The following is a 27631-nucleotide window of genomic DNA, read 5'->3' on the forward strand; positions in this document are numbered from 1 at the left end:
ACGAACACAAGCTCATTGATGTACAGATAGCTGGGGATCATCAAGCTTCTCACTGGTCAGGGAGAGATCCCATCCAGAGTGAAACACAGCCAGAGTGAGTAGGTAGTTTCAGGAATTTCGATGCAACGTGGAAATTTAGTGCAAAGGGGAAGAGGTGCTTTTTGCTTGTTTTTTTTGGCTCATAGTCTGTAAGGTCTTTTTAAGGTCAAACTGGAGCCCAAGATCAGGGGCCCAGCACAAAGGAGTGACATCACAGGTAAACACAAAGTTCATTCGTTGGTGATAGCTATTAATTTGACAATTATCGGTTACTTTCAGATTGAAAGTAAACAGGGGAAATATTTAGAGGCTACAAACTAAAAGACCAGTATGAAATTTTTAAAAATCAAATTAAGAACAAAGGAATTAAAACAGAGATGCCAGGTCAGGCATTGTGTTGCAAATACGTGATGTGGGAGATGATGGACCCCATTGTGTTTCATAGTGACCACATGTGTGGCAAGTATTGATTGCTTGAGGAATTCTGGCTTAGAGCTGATGAGCTAGAGTCTGAGCTTTGACACAGTGACATATCAGGGAGGGGGAAAGTTACCTGGACACTGTGTTTCAGGACGCAATCACACCCCATATCTTAAATTAAGTCAGTGGACAGGGACAGGAGGATATGACTATGAGTGAGGCAGGTAGAGGGATCCAAGCGATGGTGCTGAAGCAGCCTCAGCCCTTGAGTTTGTCTAACAGGCTTGACATTCTTGTTCCCTATGTGGATGACAGTGAGGGTGATAGGGATCATTGATCATTACACCATGGTACAGAGAGCCATTCAAGAGTGGGGAGGGGGATTAAAAAAAAAAAGAGAAAACATAGTTGTAATTAGGGATAACAGTAAGAGAAATAGACACTGTTCTCCGTGGCCAGGATCAAGAGTCCCAAAGGCTGTGTTGCTTGCCAATTGTCAGGGTTCAGGATATCTCATCTGGGGAGAGGAATTTGGAGTGGGAGGGGAAAGATCCAATTATACGTGTACCAATGATATAGGTAGAAAGAGGAAAGAAGTATTTCCTGCATTTTCTGGAAATTTCTTTATTTGGCAATTGATTGATTCTGAAAGTTCAAAATTAGCTCATGATAAAATAAATCATTAGCAGTTTAAATCAGTAATTCCATCTAAGTGAGTTTCCATGGAGGTTGATGGAATCAGCACTAGAGAATTAAATCAAAAATTGACAAATTTGTCAATATCAAGCTACTGGAAGTTCTAACTCATTCAGGGCTTATGTATGACATGTAGGTAATACAGTACCAATTAATACCAACACAAAGGAGGCAGATTTAGGTGCTAAAGACATACATGTCAAAGCCAATTAGTTTCTTGCAATTATAATTGTTGAGGGATTACACTACTAAGAGAAAACTAGTAATGGAACCTGATGACAGAGCAGAGGTGACCACATAGGCAAAAAGAAAGTGAGGAAACAAAATCATAGAATAACTATAGTGCAGAGTGACTATTCAGCATCAAGTGTGCACCGACACTCTGAAGAGCATCCTACCCAGACTGAGATCCAAATCCAACCCCTATCCAATTTACCCCACATTTATTATGGCTAATCTACCTAGCCTCCATGTTCCTGGACACTACGGAGAAATTTAGCATGGCCAATCCACCTAACCTGCACATCTTTGGATATGTATCGAAAAATATGAAGGAACCAATAAATGTGAATACATGGAGATGGACCTTGAGAAGAAAGAATGGCAAGAATGGAATGGTCAACAGTTTGAAAGTCAATGCACATATTAAATTGCTGCCATGGAGGAGTTGACTGTTTACTCCATATCCTAACTGTTACCTCATTCTGCATTCATATACCCTTCAGTTCAGTTTTCTTTTGTTCATCAACAAAAGGGTTAGAACCACTGCATTGCTAAAGACATGAAGAGAAATTTTCTAAAAAAAAGAGTCAGAATCCTGATAGTGGCCAAAAATGCATGTCAGCAACACAGCCAGCAAGCAGCATTACCTCCCTTTGATTTTACAGCTGACAGGTTGGCTGTCCCCCAATAAGATGACTGGCAGCATTTCCATGGCACCATCAGCAACAATGGCCACTGCTGAGGAAAGCTTGAACTCTCAACTTACACTAGATAGGCTGAAGAAATTATTAAACTAATATTAAAATTATATTAATGGAGGAGAAGTTCCAGTATAATTGTTAGGACCATGGAGCTCCCTTCCCTGCTCCTGGTCCCATGTTTGAATAAAAGAAACCTCCCCCTCTCGGACATCACCAAGAATATGTCTGCATTCAGCTGGAGGTTTATCCATTGTCAGAAAATGTTTACAGCCTGAAAAATGTGGTGCTTAATAGGGCACTTAGATTTTTAATTTGTTTCCCGTAATATTGTGGCAACAGGAAAATTGTTTAAAGTTGGCCTCACTGCTGGTAAAATTCACCAAAGGAGGAACATGGTTGGAGCAGTATTTTGGACAGCTCCTCTTAATTTTCCTACATCTCTCCAACCCCTCTTGCTACGATCATGCTTTGTAGAGGCCAGCAAATTCTCATCATCTTGTCTGCCTTTTGTTTTAAAAAGTCAGAACAGTTTAGGTCAGATTAAGTCAACAAATCTTCATATCTGACGTATAACAATGCAGGCTGCCACTATACTGCCGAAAATCAAGATTTTTATTTACAAACCTGTTGAGTGATGCTTAATCTTTTTGTTAAATCTTCTTCTGTTCTATGCAACTTTTCTCGTAGAGAACTATTTTCTATCTGAAAAAGGAAATAACTTAAATTTGTTAGCCTATTCAAGGGTTTCTAAATCCATCAACTTAATAGTCAGCATTACTCACAGCACAGTACTAAGTATAACTTGAAATATACTTTAAGTGGTATGTCATTTTCTGTTTAAACAATATATCATGAAAGTGAAATTTACACTTGAATTTAGCAACATTGTACTCTCATCTTTTTCTCCGTAGATGGATTCTTTTCACTCCTGCTATATAATTTTATTATTTTCGTCAGAGATCATTCACAAATGCTGAGTTTTATCTGAAAGAATGTGGCTCTAGAAATAATTCAATTTGATCTCTGCGATAACATTTTACTGGATTAGAGAACAGTTATCAACAAAAGGAGGACTAACTGAACACATTTCTCCTCAATGGCCCCATTGCAAATTCGTTAAATGAGATAACTCAGGTATACAAATATAGAAAGGGGGGCAAAGAGGTAATAATGATGCTAGTCAAAAGTTAGTCAAAATCATGAACCTAAAGGACAGAAAAACCAGGTTGGACATGTTGAAATTTTACAGCACCTTGGATTCAAAAGTCATCTTTTACCCAAAGTACAATCTTCCAAGAACAAAAACAGACTGGACACAGAACACAGTGAAAATGTCCAAAGCTTAATGTGCCTACAATCACCAGGTGATCTCTCATCTAAGAAGCAACCAAATCCTAATTTTCCTAGCTTCCAGGTTCAGACAGAGTGATACTATCTCAGCAACTGGAGGTTGCGGTACTTCAAAGTAATGGCCAGTTAATTTCTTCTATCTTTAGGCCAATCCGATGACAAATTAGGCCAATTTACTTTATTATTCTCTGCCTTGGCCTCTAAGTAACTTAAAGATACTGGGTTGTCAGTATTTATCTAGGTTTTCATTAATTAGACTGTATTGGTACGGAACTTTTCAACAAGAAAACTAAAAGGGGAATTAAAGTTTTGACTAAAAGGAAAGAAAACATTTGCTGTTTTTGTTCATAATCATATCTTGAGAAAAGATTACATAAATTAACAGATTAATTTCAGATTATTATAACACAGCTTTTACAGAAATGTTCCATTATTGCAATAATTAACCAGAGTAACTTAAAGAACATATTTAATACACACTGGAAATAGGCATTAGAAACGAACCTTCACATTTTGAAGGCAGATAGCTAAATATTTCTTGACATCATTGTCATTTCCCGGAAGCAGCTTTAAGGAGAGGTGGGTGAGGTGCTTGAATGGATTGGTTTCTACTATGTCTAAACTTGCAGGCATGCAGTCCAATGCATGATACTGGGTTACCAACTGAAGCATAAACCTACAAAAAATCAATAATGGAAAGCATTTTAAAATCAGAAATTGTTAAAATACAATTGGACAAGAATAAACTTTCATCTATAAGGTGCCTTTTACAATCTCAAGATGCCCTAAAACACTTCAGATAATTAAGTACTTTAGATGTCCAGTCGTTGTCTGCTTCAATGTTTTTCATTTCATTAATTCACACACAGCAAGGTTCCACTAGCAGCGTTAAAATAAATGACCAGATAATGCACTGAAGTTATATTGGCTGAGGGATAATTATTGTCTCGGATAACAGGAAAACTTGCCTGGTCTTTTGCCATGGAATCTTTTACAACCACCTGAGAGGTAGTTGGAGCTTTGGTTTACTGTACCATTTACAAACTAGCAATCTGCTTTATAACACACTTCATATATGCAACTTGTTGGAAAGGTGATGCATACAATGTTGTCTCTCATTTCTACTCATGCAGACTTCTAGCACTAAAAGCCTTCATCTACGCAGTTGAACACTTCATTAACGTAGAGTTATTTCAAAGTCTTTAATAGCAAACGGTGCCAACGGCTTCCTTAAGGCTGCCTTTTCAGTAATTCTCAATCAAGAATCATTTCAGTCTGGATCACGCAACTCTCAAGTGTCCCTGGATATTCTAGCTGCACATATTCTAATTGTAACTGAGAACAGGAAAAGATGACAAGAAAGATAGAACCATTTATACTAGATGCCAAAGATAAAAGGCATGACTCTAGTAACTTTAGTCACCGCTTGGTCAATGGCTGGAAAATGAGTGGCACAGAGCTTGAAATTTCTCCCTGCTATCCCCTCAACCCAATGGTCAGCTACCAAAAAGCTTGATCAAAGAGGTAGATCTTATGGAGTGTCTAAAAGGAGAATGTAAAGTAGAAAGGCTGGGAGAGCGAATTCCCAAGTTTCCAGACTAAGGCGGGTGAAAGCACGATAACCAACGTTAGAATAATTAAAACATCAGCTGCTCCAGAGAACAGAATAGAGGAGCATCGATATCTCAGAGTTGTGGGGCTGGAGAAAATGATAGAGATATGGGGATTTAAAAACATGCATTTGACTTTTAAAAGCAAAGCACTGATTACATAAAAATTGAATAAAGAAGCAACAATCTGATCAGAAATTGAAATTGAAACTGAAATTGAAGTGTCTCCGCTAGAAACAACAGGATGAATGATAACTCCAACAGATCTGTAGATCCTATTCATAATAATGGGTCACAACAGATGTATTGCAGTTATTTAGTACACTAGGTAACTCCTCTTAATTTTTTATAATTCAAGGTCAAAAAATTCAACGGTTTCATAAACATGTAAAGGATGAAGGCAACTACTCATAGAAGTGAATCAATAGAAATTCATACTTCTGTTCAATTAGACAATCCATCAAACCCACCTTGGCACCACTTTGCTTTGTTCCCGGATACACTGGTCCAAAAGCTCTATGAATCGTTGTGGAAAAGCAGAAAATTCTACCAGCAGTCCTTGCTGATTCTTTAAACTGTAAAATTAAATAGTTAACTTAATTCTACATAATACAATACTTCCAGTACAAAGACAGGTCATCGCATCAAACAAGAATAGATCCTGATGTTCCATATCAGCAAAGCATTCTATTCCTTTCACCATCAAGTCTTTATCTAGCTATCCTCTTAGACATACCTATGCTATGTGCCTCAACTACTCCCTGGGGTAGCAAGTTCTTTATTTGAGAAAAAAATGCACCCTATCAAACCCTGTCATAGTCTTAAGAAGCTCTAGGTGGTCATTTCTCAGCCTTCTTTCCAAAGAAGAAAAAGTCCTATTTCCTTCAGTATTTCCTGATAGTTCTCAGTTCTGATATCATCTCTGTAAATCACTTTTTGCACCTTATCCAATATGAATATGGATTATTTCTGCAATTTGGAAACCAGAACTGAACACAGTAGGTGTGACCTACCCAAGGTTCTATACCTCTGTAGCAATAATGGGATTTATGAACCCATATCACTGGTTTGAAACGTGATGCCAAAACTATTCTTTCTTTCCAATAATTCTCAACCTCTCTTAAAGTTGTCAAGAAGAAACGGAAGAAAGGTTACTGCTTCCAGTCTCAAATCTATCCATGTAAGAGGTAGAAATAATCACAGAATCAAAACTACAAAATATGCTGAAATCTAGCATTGCTCATTATTTCTCATTATTTACTAAGGTTGCGACCTACTGACAATTCCACACCATTACTTCCAGGAAGTAATATGAAAAAGGGGCAAGGAGCTGAGCCCGATCTGGTGGACCAAGGACAGTCTGGTGGTGTCGCTAGGCCTACTGGTCTGTGTCATCATCGTCATCCTGGCCAAACTGCAGGTCATCATGGCCATTGCCATCAACTGCCGCTTCCACTTCCCCATCTTCTACCTGTTGGCCAATCTTGCGGCTGCCGACCTCTTCTCCAGTGTGGCCTATATGTTCCTCATGCTCCACACAGGCCTGCATACCATTCAGCTCAGCGTGCGCACTTGGCTCTTCTGGCAGAGCCTGCTGGACATCAGCCTGACCGCTTCAGTCGCCAACCTTCTGGCCATAGCCATGGAGCGCCACCAGACCATCTTCCAGTTCCAGCTACACAGCAAAATGAATAACCAATGTGTGAGCATTCTCATTGGCTGTGCTCCAAATGGAGCCATTCTCACTGGCTTCATCCCACACTTTGGCTGGAATTGCATCTGCCATCTGTCTACATGCTCGCGGTGGCTCCATTCTACAGCCAAAGCTACCTTACCATCTGGGCCGTCTCCAACCATGATGCTGAATTATCTTCACATTTACTACTATTAGAGCAAAAAACACAACGCATATCCTGCAACACGTCATTCCAACAACAACACAAAGACACCATGATGAACCTCATGAAGACTGTCATCATGGTTCTGAGTGCGTTTGTGATCTGTTGGGCCCCAGGCCTGGTGGTGTTGCTCCTCGATAGGGTGGATTGCCAAAGCTGTGACATCCTGAAGGTGGGGAAGTATTTCTGTTGCTGGCCTAGCTGAACTCCCTGATCAATCCCCTGATCTACGCGTACCGTGACACGGAGATGCTGCATACTTTCCGCTGGATCCACTGCTGGCCACGTAATTGCAGCAGTACCTTGCAGGATCCCGTCAAATTGCACGTTCTCATGCAGATGCTGACCTCCACACAGCAGGCCTCCACCTCTCGGATACACTCCACCTTGTAAACATGGTGCCTAAACAAACCCAGGGTGCCCCCTACTCCCCAAACTGGCCTCCACTGGTATACACCCACACCCCAAATGCCCCTGAATATGCCCCCATAACCCCCAGGGCTTCTGGTTACACAGAAAGGTCCCACGTGAGGTGAAACCTTTCCAAAGGTCAACGTTTTGCTCTGACAATGCAATCCCCACCCTGCGCCCCACAGCATGGTGAGGGGTTATTTGGGTGTGAGAGGGGGTTCCAAGTCAGTGTCTTTTCTCCTGGAGGCTCAGGAAGTTTCTGGAGTGGGGCCCTCCGTCCAAAATGATCCACTAATCAAGGAGGAGGGAGTTGGGGGTTATACTGCAGGCTGCAAGAGGCCCTTCCTGGCATTTACTATCCCCTTTGCAGCATAACTGCTCCCGCTACCTCTGGTCAAGTAGGAAATACCCCAGCAATTGGTTCCTGGGAGGGACAGAGGGGACCCTCCAATATTTTCCATCGGAATTCCGGGATCAAGCAGCAGTCTCAATGTCTCCAATATTCCTGTGCCTTATGGACGGACCTTCAGTAAGCAAGCCTTGATGGAATTGTATTTGATTCCTTGTTTTTGGAGCCACGGGATAAGAGGGAGGCAGAGGAATGTGGTGCACCTTTTCCAGACTTTGATTTTTTTGTTTTAAAGAAGAAATTGACTTGCTAGTAAGAACAGTGTTCTGACGATCAGTGGCTGCAAGATTTCACATTTCGTTCCCAGTTTCTTCCGTGGAACCGCACAGGAAAACACCTTCAAGGGGATAGGGATGTCACAATAAATTTTAATTTTTTTAAAAAGAAATCAGGTTTGCCATCAACATTCCTGATCACCTCAAACAGGAACTTTAAGAGCACATCCCTTAAAGGCTTCACACTTTTATCACCAGGTTGTAAAGAGCACAGTATTAATTTAGTAATGACCAATCTCAATCTCACACATAGATGAAATAAATATGTCTCCAGGCCAAATTTATAATCTAAGTTTAACAGAATATATGCACGAGCAAGATTAATAGACAGTAAATATTGTCAATACATGGACTACTTCAAAAATATAATGTTGAGATAGTTAAACATTGAACTTAACAAATACCACAGAATACTCAGAATCCTTATTTCCACAGTCGCTTATGAAACGAACTATGAGCCTTTAAGTGCAATAAATTTGTTTTCACCATAAGGATGTATTCCCAACAGAACTAAAGACAATAAAATTGCAATTATAATGCACCCATTTCTGTGTAGTAACTTCCAGATTTCATACGTGTGCAGTTAACCCACTTAAGTAACCAAGCTCTTTCGGACTTTGTTCAAATAAAACCTCACCAACAGATCTGATCAACTCCTGTAGGTGATTTGCAGTATCTGTTCAGTGAACATGCCAGAAAATGTTAAGTCTGATGTAAACAGGTGTGAATGAATTTTTAATAGTTTATCAGTCTTAGTTCCTGACTGAAATAAAAAAATTTCTGGATCTGATAATCTAATTTAATAAACATAGAGACTCCTACCTTCATAAGTTAGCATTGGTGATTTAATTCAAAGTGTTTTATTTTATCCCTCTAGCTTAGTTTCATCTTATTTTCCCCATAAAGTCTGTATGTACATGATTTAAAGCTAATTTGTACGTCCTTCTTTAAAATCTCCATGTCGCTTCAATCCAAAAGGTTGCAGAGCTTTGCTATGGCCTACCCTGCTCAAAAATGCTACAGATCCCCTGTAGACTGTATGCCCTGGATCAGACTCACAATGAGAGCAAATCTATGTGAAAGCTGACAAAAACTCAGTAACTACTGGCGTAGTGAATAGTAAGTGTCAATCCTTCACCACTGGCCACAATCTGGCTCTTATCTCAATGGCCCAGATAACCACTGGAACAGAATATATTGGAGTTGCACATTAGGACCATGTGAAATCTACCTGCAGCTGACTCCACTGGAATGGTCCAGTAAACTGAAATTCCTGATGGGCAATTCCCCTGCATTTGGAACCCTCAAAAAACCTTCCTTAAAGTTGGAAACCTGAGGATTCTGACCCACTCAAACTTAATAGTCAACGAGGAACAATTAGAGGGTTAAAAACCTATTCTAATTTCAGGCAACTAATGAACTGTACCTTGAATTCAGCACCAAACACGCCTGGCTGGTTCAATAACCTTTTCACAACCCCACCCCAAAATGTCATGACCCCATCTCCAGCAGATCAAACACTACCCCACAACTCAACCCATCCTGACAATCCTCATGTCAACATTCATCCTACCTGTACCCACTTACCTAGCACCCTATTCATCTCACCACCGACAAGGGTACCACTTTGCTACTCTACATGCTCACTCTTTCACATTAGCTGTCAAAGTCTAGACATATAAACCATAGAATACAACACTCCGTGCAGTGAAAACGGGCACATTTTCAATGAAAATCTTCTATGCTGCTGGATCCGAGATTTCCTGGACCGGTTCATAACTTAAAGCCCGTCCAGGAATCTCTAGCACAGAGGTCATCTAAAGGTAGTTCACAAGTTGAAGATGCCAACCTGAAAGTTATAAAACAAAATAATCACCACCTTCAAATCATCCTTAAAATTTATTTAGCAATAACTTATTTAATAACTTTAAGATTGGCAAGTTAGGAAAAACCTCAACTGAAAAGAAATATTATAGCTGACTGAATAAGAAAATTGAAGACTTGCATGAATCTGACTTCACAAATCAAATAAATAGTCACTAGGCATGCAAAATGAATTACAGCATTTTAAATTATTCCTTGTTCCATCTCATAAACTTGCAACATTTTCCTGATAAGAACTTGGGACAAGAATCCAAATTGCAATAGCAAGGTACATAGTGAACTATTATGAGTTGTAAGTAAGTTAAAGAACCTCTTCAAAAATACTTAGCACAGGAGACAAACAGTAGAAATAATTTTACACTCGTCCTTGAAATGGTGCCAATTCCCTGCATTTGCCTTGTCTGTTTGGATATTAATCCCTATGGAGAATGAAATAGGGGTAACCCTAGTCTTGACTGTTTTTCCTTCGAGTTCACCTCTCCATATAACACTTCTGTTCCACTTGCAACTAGCATTTTCTGAGCAACTAGTATCACTCCTTTTTATCTGTGACGTTTAGCTTGTAACACCAAGAATCATTAAGTGATTAGCTTTCAAGGTGAATATTAAACAACCTTTAGTTATATGATAATCAGATTTTGATGTATTCATTCAATTGATATCTGCATCTTTTTTGACCATTTCCTTGTGAGCTTTCAGAATGGGGAGGTATTGGCTGTAAGTAACAAAAACAGAAATTGCAGGAAAAAACTCAGCAGGTCTGGCAGCTTCTGTGGAGAGAAAGCAGAGTTAACATTTTGTGTCTAGTAGTTGTAAGCAACACAGCTAGCAAAAAGCACTCTTAGATTCTATTTCTAATTATACCATCACAAACCACACAACTCAAAAGCAAAACTAACTCAGTTAATTTATACAAAAGCAAAGTACTGTGGACAGTGAAGATCTGAAGTAAAAACAGAGTACTGGAGAATGTCTGCAGGTCTGCTGGTATCTGTGATACGGTTCGGTCGGAGAAGGAGAGTTAATGTTGAGCCCAATATGGACCCACTTTAGAACAAAAGAGGGGTGGAAATGTGATGAACTTTGTGCTCATGAAGAAAAAGGAATAAATTAACATTTATTCTATCGAATACTAGTTGCAAGACTTATAACTTACCCTTGAAAATCTTCTTCACCAATTGTAAGGTTATACAAGAAAAATGGATCTGTGTCATCAGTCAATCGGATGGTTAACTCCTAAGACAGAGCATAGAAATTATTCTTATAAAAAGAATAAACTGGAATTGATCTTAAGTGTCAATCTATCCTAATTAAAATGCATTAGTGGAAGAGCAGACAGAAAATAAACACTTTTGAAACTGTAATAGCCTGTGCAATGAGGCAATGTTAGTTATTTAACATACCAAACCATTATACAGCCAGTCAGTCTTCGTACTTTTCAATTAGATGCAAATAAAAATCTGCAATCATATAGTGAATGTAAAAAAGTGCAAAAATATTATTATATCCATGAAGCAAATTTAACTACGATAAAATTATAATACAAATTATGTGTTACTCAAAAATGCCAAAAGTTCTCAACTGAATTTTGTACCAAGCACAGGCACACTTTTTATATTTTACAATAATTCCTACCTCATTTGTGAGTTGGAGTACATCTAATGTCATTAGCTATTGAATAATTGACACCTATGACGCTGATCGATTTCACATAACTCACCACACACCTTCAATTATCTTAAAATATCTTAGTACCATTTATCAACTTGCACATTTTTACTTTCACAACTAATCTCACTAGGTACCAAGCCCTGAATATAATAATTTGCTGTCTGCCATCACATGATGACTTACACCTGTCCCAAATCTCAATTTTCTTATTAATTACGTACAAAAATGTAGCTTCTACTGTGGTGGAGGAATATGCAGAATATCTTGGGCCACACCAGTTAATGTTCTGGATATTCAAGTCCACCGCTGGTTTCAAGGGTCGCAGTGCTTATTCCAATTATTTATGCAGAAGTTTTAAAAACAAGACCATCAACCTTGCATGTCAAAAATTACATAAACAAACAAAATTTTATTTCTGGTTAACATAGCCATCTAAATACATGACAACATAAATAAAATTTAACTTTTAAATACAAAAGTAAAACATAATGGGGACACTTTTTAAAATGGCAGCAGATCACTATTTCACTATTCACATCTCTTTTAGACAGTATTTGTTTCTTATCCCTCTGATTCTGCCCTACCAACACACATCAGTTAATGTCCCTTTACTCTTATCATGGACCTTCCAATTTGCATTTTTTCATCCACTTAAGACTTATTATGTTTATCAGTTCTGATGAAAGGTCATTGATCTGAAATATAAATCCTGTTTCTTTCTCATAGATGCTATCTGATCTGAGAGTTTCCAAATTTTGTCAAATGATTGGTACAAACTGCTTGAAGTTTTCTTTTCCTCTCCCCACTCCCCATCAATTATTTTAAGACAGCAATGACGGATTACCTTCTGAACTGTGACATGGAGGTGCCGGTCTTGGACTGGGGTGGACAAGGTCAGAAATCACATGACACCAGGTTATAGTCCAACAGGTTTACTTGAAAACACAAGCTTTCCGAGCCTTACTAACATCTGGAGGAGGAGTAAGGCTCGGAAAGCTTGTGTTTTCAAATAAACCTGTTGGACTATAACCTCGGGTTGTGTGATTTCTGACCTTTTGAACTGTGGCAATGCTTTGATAATACTTCTACAATGATGTTAATAGGCAATTTTGCATCATTGTTACTAACAAAGGGATAAAATTAAAATCAGAGCAGTTTGTTTCTTGGAGGGTGATGGTGTTTCCAAGAAACTAACTGTCATTGTCCTTGCTGGTGTAAGAGCTTGTGGCAATCTCAAAAAGGAAGTTTGCTGGGGTGCTGCAATGTCTCCCGTAAGTAGTGCACACAACAGCCACATTGCAACACTGTTGGAATGTGCGGATGGCAGATCCCATACCAGGAAGCGTACCATCCTGGATGCTGTTTCTTTTGCTTGGTGTTGTGGCTTCATACTTCCAGTGAAGTGTCATGATGTCACAGTGATTATGAGAGTCATTTTTTATTACCATCCTGTCCTCACAGGACATTGCATTTCCTTATGTTATTAAAATTCCAATTAAGATCCTCATTCCTGCTTCAAATTTATCAATAGTCTTACCCTCTCTGTCTATCACCTTTTCCAGCATGACAACAGCCACACCTCATTTTCTCTAGCTGTATCTTCTGCACATCCTTTTCCAAATTCCCCGAAGAACAACATCACAAAGTTGTGATGCTTTCAGCTGTACAGAACCCAGCTATCACTTCCTAAACTACTCCACTTCCAATTTTTGCTGTCCTCCTTAAAACTCATCTGTTTGATCAAACTTTTGATCACCACTCTAAATATGCTTTTCTTTCATGTGGCATCTACTTTCGTATGATCAAACCTCAATAGAGCACCATGGGATACTTTCTACCTCAAAAGTAACATATAAAAGGTGAGTTTACTGTTATGCTTTGGTGAAGAACGTATTAACTATATTATGTAGAGATCAAACTACAAAATATCACTTACGGTACCTTTTTGTGAACTGGATTAGAAGAGCATTGCCATCCGACAGTCAATCGAACATTTTCTCTCCTGTAACAAGAAATTAATAGAGTCATAGAGATAAACAGCACAGAAACAGACCCTTCAGTCCAACTCGTCCATGCCGATCAGATATCCTAAAATAAATCTAGTCCCATTTGCCAGCAATTGGCCCATATTCTTCTCAACCCTTCCTATTCGTATACCCATTCAGATGCCTTTTAAATGTCGTAATTGTACCAGCCTTCACCACTTCCTCTGGCAGGTCATTTCATATACGCACCACCCTCTGCGTGAAAGAGTTACTCCCTTGGGTCCCTTTTAAGTCTTTTCACTCGCACCTTAAACCAATGCCCTCTAATTTTCGACTCCCCCACTCCAGGGAAGAGACCTTGCGTATTTACCCTATCCATGCCCCTCAGCATGGATTTTATAAATCTCTATAAGGTCACCCCTCAGCCTCCAATACTCCAGGGAAAATAGCCCCAGCCTTTCAGCCTCTTCCTATAGTTCAAACCCTCCCACCCTGGCAACATGCTCGTAAATCTTTTCTGAACACTTTCCAGTTTCACAATATCCTTCCCATAGGACGGAGACCAGAACTGCATGCAATACTCCAAAAGTGGCCAAACCAATGTCCTGTGCAGCCACAATATGACCTCACAACTCCTGTACTCAATGCATTGACCAATAAAGGCAAGGATATCCAACACCTTCTTCACTATCTTATCTACCTGCTACTCCACTTTCAAGGAACTATGAACCTGCACTCCAAGGTCTCTTTGTCCAGCAAGACTCCCCAGGGCCTTACCATTAAGTGTCTAAGTCCTGCCCTGATTTGCCTTTCCAAAATGCTACACCTCACGTTTATCTAAATTAACCTCCATCTTGCCACTTCTTGGCCCATTGGCACATCTGATCAAGATTCCATTGTACTCTGAGGTAATCTTCTTTGCTTTCCAATACGCCTCCAATTTTAGTGTCATCGGAGACTTACAAACCATACCTCCTATGTTCACATCCAAATCATTTATATACAAGGAAAAAAAGCAGTGGACCCAGCACCGATCCTTGTGGCAAGGCGCTGGTCACAGGCCTCCAGTCTGTAAAGCACTCCTTCACCACCATCTTCTGTCTTCTACCTTTGAGCCAGTCCTGTCTCCAAATAGCTAGTTCTCCCTGTATTCCGTGTGATCTAACCTTGCTAACCAGTCTATCATGAGGAACCTTGTTGAACACTTTACAGAAGTCCATATTGATCACATCCACCACTCTACCCTCATCAATCCTCTCTGCTACTTCTTCAAAAAACTCAATCAAGTTAGTGAGACATGATTTTCCATGCACAAAACTATGCTGACTATCCCTAGTCCTTGCCTTTCCAAATACACGTAAATCCTGTCCATCAGGATTCCCTCCAACAGCTTGCCCACCATCAATGTCAGGCTCACCGGTCTATAATTCCCTGGCTTTTATGTCCACCTTTCTTAAATAGTGGCACATTAGCCAACCTCCAATCTTCCAGCACTGCATGCGTAACTATCGATAAAAATATCTCAGCAAGGAGCCCAGCAATCTCTTCCCTTGCTTCCCACAGAGTTCTAGGGTACACCTGATCAGTCCTGGGGATTTATCCACCTTTATGCATTTTAAGACATTCAGCACCTCCTCCTCTATAATATGGACATTTTTCAAGATGTCATCAATTATTTCCCCATGTTCTATACCTTCCATATCCTTCTCCATAGTAAACAATACATGTTGATATCTCGCTCATCTCCAGCAGTTCCACACATAGGTGGCCTTACTGATCTTTAAGAGGCCCTATTCTCTTCCTGGTTACCCTCTTGTCCTTAACGTATTCATAGAATCCCTTTGGATTCTCCTTAACCCTATTTGCCAGCTATCTCATGTCCTCTTTTTGCACTCCTGATTTCCCTCTTAAGTATACTCCTACTACCTTTATACTCTTCTAGGGATTCACTCAATCCCTGTTGTCTAGACCTGACATATGTTTCCTTCTTTTTCTTGACCAAAACCTCATTTTCTCTATTCATCCAGCATTCCCCACACCTACCAGCCTTTCCCTTCATTCTAACAGGAACACACTGTCTCTGGACTCTCGTTATCTCATGTCTGAATGCTTCCCATTTTCCAGCCATCCTTTTATCTGCGAACATCCATCCCCAATCAACTTTTGAAAGTTCTTGCCTAATGCAGTCAAAATTGGCCTTCATCCAATTTAGATCTTTAACTTTAAGATCCAGTCTATCCTTTACCATCACCATTTTAAAACTAATAGAATTATGGTCACTGGCCCCAAAGATCTCCCCCACTGACACCTCAATCTCCTGTCCTGCCTTATTTCCCAAGAGTAGGTTATGTTTTGCACCTTCTCTAATAGGTACATCCACATACTGAATCAGAAAATTTTCTTGTGCACACTGAACAAATTCCTCTCCATCCAAGCGCTTAATGTTTTGGCAGTCCAAGTCTATGTTTGGAAAATTAAAACCTCCTGCCATAACCACCCTATTACTCTCAAAATTAACTAAGATCTCCTTACAAATTTGTTTCTCAATTTCCTACTATTGGGGATATCTATAGTATAATGCCAAGAAGGTGATCATCCCTTTCTTATTTCTCAATTCCACCCAAATAACTTCCCTGCACATATTCCCGGGAATATCCTCCCTAAGTACAGCAGTAATGTTATCCTGAATCAAAAACGCCACTCCCCCTCCTCTCTTGCTCCCCTTTCTATCCTTCCTATAGCATCTATACCCTGGAACATTAAGCTGCCAGTCCTGTCTATCCCTGAGCCACATCTTTGTAATTGCTATGATATCCCAGTCCCATGTTCCCAACCATGCCCTCAGTTCATCTGCCTTACCTGTTAGGCCTCTTGCATTGAAATAAATGCAGTTTAATTTAGCAGTTCTAACTCATTCTCTGCTTTGTTCCTGCCTGCCCTGATTGTTTGATTTACTCCTTTTCCCAACCGAATCAGTCTCAGGTGGCTCTCTTTCCTCACTATCTCCCTAGCTGTCTCTCCACAACCCCCCTATAAAAAAGAAACAATACCAGATGAACTTCCTAGCATTGACCTAGGCGCTGTTAATTAAAAAAGCACACACAACCCTATCAACGATGTAAAGTCCTTCTTCCTAACAACTGGGGCCTTGTACCAATGTTGAGAGTTGACCCACAGACTCATCAAGCAACTAATACTCAACAAATCATATCTTACAGGCAATGTCTGGTAATCACCATCACCATTCCTAGATCTATCCCACTGGTAAGACACCCATCAAAATGTGGGGGCAGCACATGGTATGTGCAGCATGCAGGGAGTTGCCCTGGGAATAGTAGACATTGACTTGACCCCACAAATACTTTCGGCATCAGGTCAAACATGGGCAAGGAAATCTCCCACTATTCCCCTCAGTTGATGAATCAGGTCTCTTTCATGTGGAATATGAATTAGAAACAGTACTGAAGATGGCAAGGGCATAGGATGCACATTAGGTCGAGGACTTCAATATCAATCACTGGGTGGCTTGGTAGTGCTACTGCAAGGTCCACATCTTTTTATATTTCTGTATTTTTAATTGGGAAAAAGGAGTGCTTTTAAACCAAAGATTGTGAAAAAGATTGCTGCATTTTTAAAAAGCAACCTACCAACATTTATTGTAAGTGATGTTCACACTGCTGTTTGTTCAAACAGTGGAGAATGATTAGTTGGAGGTGAACTGGCACCAGGGAGCATGCATAAAGTGAGATTCAGCCAGCAAGTAGTTAATTGGTTTGTTGAGTGGTGACCACTTGTAGATGACAATGGCCTTCTGCCTGCCAACAACTTTATGATTTACTCCCAGGTAGCTGAACAGCTTGTGGATATGAATGGTACAGCCAGAAGCCTTTGGATCTCAAAGCTAAGTGTTGGTGTTTTTTTGCAATAAAAAAATGCCTAAAGTCTGAAAAATGCTTTATTTTATTTTTCCCTCACTAGTTGCTGGAAGCTGCTGCTTTTAACAAAATCAGACACTTTTTTGTGAACCTATTGCTCTGAGTCTCCTGCAAGCAAGTGGAAGTACTGGCAGTGTGGAGCAGCCAGTCCTGGCAAGCCAAAACGATCATCTCAGTGAACTTTGTGAGAAGGGATGATTGAACGGTCTTCCCAGTTTCTCTCTAAGCTGAACACTTTTTTTTTCACTTTTATGTCTGTCTGCATTTGTGTGTAGGGGGGTTTATATCTGGCTTAGAGTTTTAACTAGTAGAATCACATGTCAACTATTCATAGTTGTTTGCCTCCAGATAAAACTTGTTTATTTTTTTACAAGACAGTAATTAGTGTTAAGCACGGAAACCTTGTCAGGATACCTACAAATGAAGTGTCAATCTAGTTAAGTTATGTTACTTACATTAGACAAAACACATGCATCAAGATGCAACAGAACATAGAACAGTACAGTACAGGAACAGGCCCTTTGGTCCACCATGTCTGTGCTGACCATGATGCCATTCTAAACTAATCCAATCTGCCTGTACATGGTCCATGCCTGTTCACATGTCTGTCTAAATGCCTCTTAACCATTGCTACTGTATCTGCTTCTACCACATCACCTGGCAGCAAGTTCCAAAAACCTACCGCCCCCTGTGCAAAAAGAACTTTCCTCGCACATCTCCTTTTAAATTTCCCCTCTCAACTTAAACATATGCCCCTAGTATATGTAATTTCCACCCTGGGAAAAAAGTATCTGATTATCCACCCAAGCCAGGCCTCTCATAATTTTATATACGTCTATCAGGTCACCTCTCAGCCTCTGACACTCTAACAAAAACAATGCAAGTTTGTCTAACTTCTCCTTATAGCTAATACATCCAATCCAGGCAATATCATGGCAAACCTCCAAAGCCTCCTATAAAGTGATGACCAGAACTACACACAATATTCCAAATGTGGTCCAACTAAAATTTTACACAGCTGCAACATGTCTTGCCAACTTTTATTCTCAATGCCCCAAATGATGAAGGCAAGCATGTGTACACCTTTTTAACCACCTTATTCACCTATGTTGCCACTCTCAAGGACCTATGGATTTGTACCCCAAGAGCCCTCTGTGTATCAATTGACATTGTATCATTGCCACATTCTGATCAAAATAAAAACCAGTAACACTAAAGAATTCATATTAATTTTCCAAAGTTTATTTTGTAACACAGATATTTAAATGTGATATAAATATATACACAGGATTAACTACAACATTTGAGTTACTTACAACATTAACTACAACATTTTAGATTAAAATCCTTATAAATTATTTAGATCACCATCTGAATCAAGAGTTCATCCCAATAGCCTGACTGAATAACATCATTATATGTTTCATCCTCATTATCATTATCGTTGGTAGTACATCAACTTAAGCATCATCATTTCACAAGTCATCTTTCTCAATACTGTTACACAGATACTATTCAATATTTTAGAATTTGACAATATTGTGACCAGGTTAATTCAGCACATGTATGACCCATTGTCACAATATGCTGTTGAGAGTCTTCAATAACTAAATGGCAGGAATATGTGAACATTTTTTTAGCTCACATTCACTTGTTCCACATCTATTAGATACTGTACTAGTCATACAGTCCTATTCATGTAACGGTCCAAAAGTCTTTCAAATGCTGTAACTGTACTTGCAGTACCACTTCTGGCAGTTCATTCCACATACGAAATACACTCCGTGTGAAAGTCTTCAGAGGTTTATTAATGCACACATCAGGGCCGAACAATATTTTTAAAGTGCACCAGGAAGAACTTCAAGCCAGAGATAGTAGCAACTGCCAATGCTGGGGAATCCGAGATAACAAGGTGTACAGCTGGATGAACACAGGAGGCCAAGCAGCATCAGAGGAACAGGAAAGCTGACATTTCGCGTCTGGACCCTTTCTGAAGAAGGGTCTAGACCTGAAACGTCAGCTTTCCTGCTCCTCTGATGCTGCTTGGCCTGCTGTGTTCATCCTGCTCTACACCTTGTTATCTCAGAACTTCAAGCCAGAGTTGGTTTAGTTCACATCAATAACTACATCATTGACAAGGTAGGATTTGAACATGTGCAAGAAGCGTAAGCATTTTGTGTAGTCCTCCTGGTCTGAAATTCCACATATCTTTGATCCATTTCTTTCAACACCTTCATCTATCCAGCCTACCTTGTGACTGTGATCAACATCACCTTTCTGAACTTTCTTTATGGAGACTTGAATATTACAATCAGCTTTAATTCTATGCTGTCCACTGTAAGAGGTAGAGCTACAGTGATCCATGTCTTCTCGTCCCAGCTGTCTTTACAATGGTAGTAATTTTCCAACCAACCTTGAAAAAGTTCTTCTTTTTATGTTCCATCCAGAATTGCCAGTGCAGACCAATCAATACACATTCTTTTTTGAAGTTGTATGACAAAATTATGATATTTGAAGGTTTTATTGTTGAGCTCAAATGATAGATGCTGTGAAATTTTTGGTTTCTGTTAGAATGCCCTTTCATGAACTGGCCTTGAATTCTGGAATACTATCTTTCTTCACTTGTGTGGGTGTGGAATCAGATGGCTCCACAGTGCTAACATTACAATTTTCTCAGTACTCATTAACACATCCTGCCAGTTCCTTTGCCAGGTGAGACCATTTTCTCAGTCTTCCTCTGCTGGCACATTTCTTCCTTCACCTTTTTAGTTTATTGGATATCTTTCTCCAGTCTTTATTTTCTCAGAAATACTAAACAATTTTATTATTGCGCAATTATTCTGTTTCTCAGTGAATTTACAATCTTATTTTAAATTAAGCAACATACTTCCCACGCTCAATCCATAGTACTATGATAGATCATGTGATACACATTACTCTTGTTGATTAGTTGGGAAATTTGCTAGAATTGGCAGAGGGAAAATCTAAGAGATTCCCCTATGTACCTTTAAGTTAATGAACTATAGGAAGTATGATTAATGATCACTGTAGTATGAACTCTGAACATCTAAAGTTGACTTTTATGGGCAAATTAAGTAGTCCACTCAAGACAAAAGTCATACTGTCAACGTTTATATGATAATTATTTGGTTTATTACCCATCATGGGCTTATTCTTGATTCGTATCTTCTAATTTCAGACTTAGTTACACTTTGTTGTCGAAATATTTGTTTAAAAGTTATATTTTATGTTTGCGGCTATACAATTTTCCAGGTTCCCTTTGGGCTAAATGCCCTTTTAAGATATTTCTCTATATTCCTATATTCATCCAGTTAATTACTTAATATTTCTCCATATAGGATTTGCAGAGTTTATTTGTTCTCATTTCAGTTTGATTAATTTCTTAGATCACTTTAATGTTAGGTCATAAATTCATAGTCTGCATAAAGTGCTGGAAATACGCAGCAGGTCTGGCAGAATCGGTGGAGAGAGAAAGAGTTAACATTTCAAGTCAATCACATCCAGTGTCCTGATGAAAGATCACGGATCTGAAACGCCAACTCGATTTTTCTTGCCATTGATACTGCCTTCCTATTTCTAACATCTACAATATTTGCTTTTGTTTCAATTATTCTTCGCCTTTATTAAAACTTCCCATTTCTCATTCCAAAGTAATGCTGTAAATATGGACATTTATCATTGGGCAGTCCAAAACACGGATCTTGGACTAGTTGCAGCACTATTTCAGCAACCCCTCCAGGTCTTGGCAATCTTGTCCACAAAATCAATGCAATTCTGTATGTATTGATGCTGATATTTCTCATTCAACGTATATTTTTTAAAAAGTGGTAGCGTCCCTACATCTGAACCAAAAAATGAGGTTCAAGTCTCACCAGGTGTGTGCCAGAGCATATCTGAACAGAGTGATTTAAAATATCCATAAAAACTTTGTAACTAGAAGTCTCAAAAGAGTTTTTTTAAGGTATTGTTGATTAATTCATTGTTGAATAAAATAAACAACTTATATTTATGTAGTGTCTTTAATATAATGAAAGGTCGCAAGGCATTTCACAGAAACATTATCAAACCAATTTTTAGGCATCAAACAATGAAGAGATATCGGCTCAGATGCCTAAAACTTGGGCAAAATAGTAGACTATGAAAGAGTACCTTAATGGAGGAACACTATCTGTTGGTTGTCAGTCTTGTAATATTGAAAAATTAATAGAAACATGGGGAAGGGCATTAGGTCAATTGCTCTTGCTGGCAGGTATGACAGACTGATTGGCGTCCTTCTGTGCTATAACGATTCTATGTTTCTATTCTATTTATAGAGCCAAGGCTTCCTCAATTGCACCTAACCAGTCTACAGAGGCAAGAAACTGAGGCAAACTAATTGTCATTCAACTCTAATGTGGTCTCATCGAATAGCCTAGAAGTTGTTGCTCAACCAAGTTTTTACACAGTTAACAAAAAAAAAATCCATGTTTACAACAGCAAAAGACTAGAATAGTCCTTAGAAAATGACTTCTATTCATTTAATGGTTTCCGCATTATTTGAAGCACTTCAAACACGCATAGCTAATACAGCTATTTTGAACAAAACAAGAAGTCGTTCCTGCAGTAAGTGAGGCAACTGATCAATAATCTGTTCAGGTGATAGTTCAGGAATAATATGGACCAGGAATACAAGAAAATTTGCTGCTCTTTGAAAGACTTGCCTCAGAATCTTTTACATCCACTAGAAGATGAGACTGCAATTTAATAACTTGTGAAAGATTGCACCTCAGATGGGTGGATGTTGATAATGCAGATTCTCTGTTTGGATCTTATCTGTTATATATTTATATACTTATTCCACCCAGTCCAAACTGCGAACAACCAGAAATGTGACCCCTAGGCTGAGAAATGCTTCATAATATCAATAAAGATATGTTCTAGTATAAATCATTAGAAAATACTCAACTCCTTACATAAATAGTCTTACATTATCACATTCATTACTGTCTTAGGCCTATCCAAATTACCGTCATAGGCAAAGATTTATTTTGACATCGGTGTTGTAAATTGGGTCACCGGCCAATCAAACAATTCATCCAAATAGTAAAGACGTTATGATCCATAGTTTAGACCAGCTTTCATTTGATTCTTCCAGCTTGTTTCCAGTTAACAGAAAAAAATTTACAAACTTAAAGTTAGATTTTGTGTAATTATAGTTTAAAATGTTCATTAACTGTAGGCAACTTTACAAGATTTACTACAAAACTTCCAGTCATAACAGCATTTGGTGTTTTTTTAAGCAATGAATTCAGAATAAATCCACACTTTATTTCAGAAGAAGGCAGTATTTTGTACGACACTCAGTTCAAAGACAGCAAAAATAATAAATTGAGATTACAGCACAGCTGAAGTCAACAGTAGCTAAATTCATTGAATTATGGGGAAACACAGAAAATAAAAGCAGATGTAACAGAGCCATTTGCCCTGCTCTGCTATTCAAAATCATCATGGCTAATCATTCAATTTACTACCCTACTCCTACTTTCTCCCAAACCCTTTGATTCCTTTAGCCCCAAAACTGTATCTAACTCCTTGAAAACATTCAATGTTTTTGCCTCAACTGCTTTCTGTGATGTGGCAGAACAGCTTAGAATCTCAGGAACTTGAGCTTGCGTAGTATCTTCAATACAAAACATTTATAATATCCAAAGTGAAGCTTTAAAGTAAAAATAAAAGAAAATCAGAAATTTCTCAATAGCACTGGATTATCCACTGATGCCTTTGCATGCCTTAAATGACTTCAAGTTTAAAAAAAATCCAGCCTCAGTTTTGACAGATAATAGTTTTGACCAAAGCTATAACGATATGTGACGAATTTGAATTTGGATCTTGCAGTAACAGCATAGGAGTTGTGTTTACACTGCCAAGATATGACAGTCCAAAGTACTGAAGGATGTAGCAACAGACAGTAGATGCATTGGTGATTATCTTTTGTAATTGAATAGATTCAGCAACGATTCCTGCTGACTGGAAAGTAGCAAATATAATCTACATTAAAAAGAAGAGAGTGGAAAACTATACACCTGTTAACCTGTAAGGAAAATGTTAGGACTTTTGTATAGAGGATGTGATAATTGAACATTTAGAAAAGAATGGCAAAATTGTGGAGAGTCAACATGGATTTATGAAAGGGAAGTCATACTTGACAATGTGGAGTTTCTTGAGGATGTTAGTTATAGCATACACAAAGGGGAACCTGTGGATGTGTATATTTGGACATTCAGAAGCTTTTTGAAACAATCAGACAGAAAGTTAGTAAAAAAATAACAAATTAGGGCACACAGCATTAGAGGCAAAATACCCACCCAAATGGATGGAGATTTGGTTAACAGGCAGGAAAGAGAGAGAATAGGAATAAACAAATCATTCTCAGGATGGCAGGCTGTCACTTGTAGGATACCACATGGGTCTGTACAATCATCCATAATCTACATAAATGATTTGGATGTGGAGACCAAGTGTAATATTCCCAAAGTTGGTGATGATACAAAACTGGATGGGAACGCAAATTATGAGACTTTAAGAGAAGTGGACAGGCTAAGGGAATGGGCTCAAAGAGGTCAGGTAGCATATAGAGAAGTATGAAGTTATTCATTTTTGTTTTCGGGGAAAAAAAGACAATAGTTTTGAAAGAATGAGAAATTGACAAGTGTGGTATCCAGAGATCTGGATGTCCTTGTCCATGAGTCACTAAAAGCTAGCATTCAGGTGCACCAAGCAATTAGAAAGCTGAACTTAATGTTAGCATTCATTTCAAAGGGATTTGTGCACAGAAATAGAGATATAAAAACAAAATACAGCAGATGCTGGAAATCTGAAACAAAAATACTGCTGGAAAAGCTCAGCAGGTCTGGCAGTATCTGCAGAGACAGAAAAAAAGTTTTTGTTTCAAGTTCGGTATGACTGAAGAAATCATTCAGGATTTCAAATGTTAACTGTTTCTGGCTCTACAGATACTGCCACACCAGTTGAGTCTTGTCAGCATTCTCTGTTTGCTACATAGCAGATATGTCTTGCTGCAGTTGTATGGAGCTTTGGCAAGACTTCACGTGGAGTTTTGTGCGCACAATTCTGGTGTCCTTATATAAAGAAGGATATACATACCATAGAGGAAAAGCAGTGGAGGTTTGCCAGATTAATCTCTGGAATAGCAGGGTTGTTTTAATAGTAAAGTAAAGAGGAAACTGGTTCTGCAGTTATTAGTCTTCTGAATGGACCTCTCAAATTATAAATTTAATGTGATCTCGCTTCCTGTGCGCCTTCTCTGTAGCTAGAGCATTGTATTCTTCACTCTGTTCTATTATCCTATGCACTTTGTATGGTATGATCTGCCTGTACTGCATGCAAAATAAAACTTTTCACTGTACCTAGGTACATGTGACAATAATAAATCAAATCAAATCTGGAGTTTTGAAGACTAAGAGGCAATCTCACTGAAACTTAAATTTCTTGGAGGGCACAACAGGGCAGATACAGACGGGATGTTTGCGTCGGCTGGTGACTCTAAAACCAGAGAACATAATCTCAGGATAAAGATCAAGCAATTTAAATCTGATATGAAGAAGAATCTCTTCACAAAGAGGATGATGAATCTTTGGATGGAGAATTCCAAGGGAGCTGTATAATCTCAGTCATAAAGCAGATTAAAGGCAAAATTCTACGGGTTTCTGGAGACTCATGATACTAAGGAATATGGAGATAGTGTGGATAAATGGCATCAAGGAGATGATCAGCCATGATCTAAAATAGTGAGGTAGGCTTAATGAGCTGAATGATCTACTCCAATTCATATGTTTTCAAGGGCAATAAATGCTGGCCTAGTCAGTGACACTCAATCCTGTGAATGAATAAAAAGAAAATCCAAACATACATCTATCGCAGTATCTTCATCAACCTTTTTTGCTAATGCAAAGAACTCAATCAAATTAGTCAGACACGTTTGCCTTTAACAACTCCATTATGCTTCTCTATTTACGAGAATTATCCTTGCCAATGGTCTTTAGTAGTGTTCCCAGCACTGACATTAAAGCAATGAGTTTACAGTTGTGGGAGCATATCTGTTAACTAAGGGTTAATGGGTTGAAATAATCTCATTAGGCCAAGCAGCAGTGACCATCATTCTAGTTTACCTGAACACTTGTTAACTAAGGGCTAATGGATTGAAATTGTAATCTCATTAACTGCATCTTGTTTGTTTGGTTCTCTGTAAATCTTGTTACTATTTTGTGACTATGTGTCATGCGTCCACTGATTGATCCAACTGCCAGACAGAACAATTTGCATCTATCCAGATATTTATAAATCCTGCATGTGTATTATAACCTGTTGCTCTTCTCAAACTAATAGTTAGGGTATCAATACCATGCTGTCAGTAGGAAAACCAGTCCTTGTACAAGTGAAACATATTGTTTAATTTACAAGAATGTGTCTGTGTGGTGCTCAAGGAACCCAGTCGTATAATCTTCGACATAGTTACCAGATTTATCTCCTTCCCCTTTTTTGAACAGGGTTGTAACATCTGCAATTCTCCAGTTCTGACATCAGTCCCCATCAAATGAAGTTCTAAATGTTACGGACAGAGCTTCACTTCCAGCATTCCAGCTTATCGCAGCAACTTAGAATGAGTTCTATCGGGACCACATGATGTTAACTTTGAGTTTCAGTATAATAAATTATTCAGTAATGTATATTATTTCAATCTAATTTGAAATCTCCATGTTTCCTACCCCACTATACTTTTACCCTCTTTTGTCAAATACCCATTCAATATCTCAGTCACGCCACATGCATCCATAAAAAGATTGCCTGTTGCCCCTATTTAGCCTCACTATTTCTTGATCTTTTCTTATACTCTGTCCTCTTATGCTCTTTTATATACCATCTCTCTACCTTTATCAATTTGCTACAGCACTCTCTCTGTCAGGTTTTTGACTGTGCTCTCTACTTTGCATCTGTCATAAGCCACCTTTCACTATTTTGTTTTAACTTCTATACCCTTCAACATCCAGGGAGGATTAGGTTTGGGTGCTTCATCTATTTTTCTTCTTATGAACTCTGAGATACTGAGAATATTAGGTTGTACTCTGCCTTGAAAGCCTGCTGTTACTCTTTTACTATTTTTATGACCAATCAGCTCACTCGCGTTAAGATTCCTCCTCAAATCACTGAAGTTGACCATTTGACAAAATCAGGAATTTTCACAATTGACTGATTTTTGTCCCTTACCGCATTGCTTTAAGCCAAATTGTATCAACAAGGTTTAGCACAATCTACTCCCTATAAAACAAACTTCAATTACCCTAGTTAATTCCCCTCGATCCAGTAGTTACTTCTTGCACTTGAAACAATGATTCAGGAAATTCTCCCGAACACTAAGGTTTAACCTCCAGTTACGTAAAACCCAGGTTCCCAATCACCAACTAAGTCAGATTGAACGCCATAGCCTCACTGCAGCACTGATAAACTGCAAGACTCCAAGCTCATTCTGCCAAAGCCCAAGACAACCATCCTACGCAAATAAAGCAGAGGTCTGCCCCCCAAGTGCAACTAAATCTTAAATCACACACATTCCCCCCACCAAAATATACTGACAAATAACTAAAACTTAAATATATAGAGATAGGAATATACATTATATATCTCTACCCTTTTACAACCTTCATTGAATAACAAATAATGAAATCCATTTCTTAAAGCACCTGTAAAAATCTTCCTAATAAACAACTTAATAAACCTGGAATTTGAGATAGTAGGAACTGCAGATGCTGGAGAATCCGAGACAACAAGGTGCAGGGCTGGATGAACACAGCAGGCCAAGCAGCATCATAGGAGCAGAGAGGCTGACGTTTCGGGCCTAGACCCTTCATCAGAAAAGGGGGAGGGGAAGGGGGTTCTGAAATAAATAGGGAGAGAGTGGGAGGCGGATAGAAGAGGGATAGAGGAGAGGATAGGTGGAGAGGAAACAAACAGGTCGAAGAGGCGGGGATGGGGCCAGGAAAGGTGAGTGTAGGTAGGGAGTTAGGAAGGGGATAGGTCAGTCCAGGGAGGACGGACAGGTCAAGGGGG

At 38.9% G+C, this 27631-nt stretch overlaps 1 protein-coding gene across 1 annotated transcript in view; it reads right to left on the bottom strand.

The window, feature by feature from the left end:
* LOC109914913 (spindle assembly abnormal protein 6 homolog) overlaps positions 1 to 27631 on the bottom strand; it is a 147131-nt gene that overhangs the window by 106961 nt on the left and 12539 nt on the right. The window contains exons 2-6 of the mRNA XM_020514520.2: positions 13528 to 13588; positions 11072 to 11151; positions 5509 to 5613; positions 3933 to 4104; positions 2703 to 2780 (exon numbers count right to left, since the gene is read on the bottom strand). Of these exons, the coding sequence (XP_020370109.1) occupies positions 2703 to 2780; positions 3933 to 4104; positions 5509 to 5613; positions 11072 to 11151; positions 13528 to 13588 (496 nt within the window). The remainder of the gene's footprint in view (positions 1 to 2702; positions 2781 to 3932; positions 4105 to 5508; positions 5614 to 11071; positions 11152 to 13527; positions 13589 to 27631) is intronic.

Source organism: Rhincodon typus, chromosome 3 (genome assembly GCF_021869965.1).
Source record: "Rhincodon typus isolate 14 chromosome 3, sRhiTyp1.1, whole genome shotgun sequence".
In the NCBI taxonomy this organism is placed as follows: Eukaryota; Metazoa; Chordata; class Chondrichthyes; order Orectolobiformes; family Rhincodontidae; genus Rhincodon; species Rhincodon typus.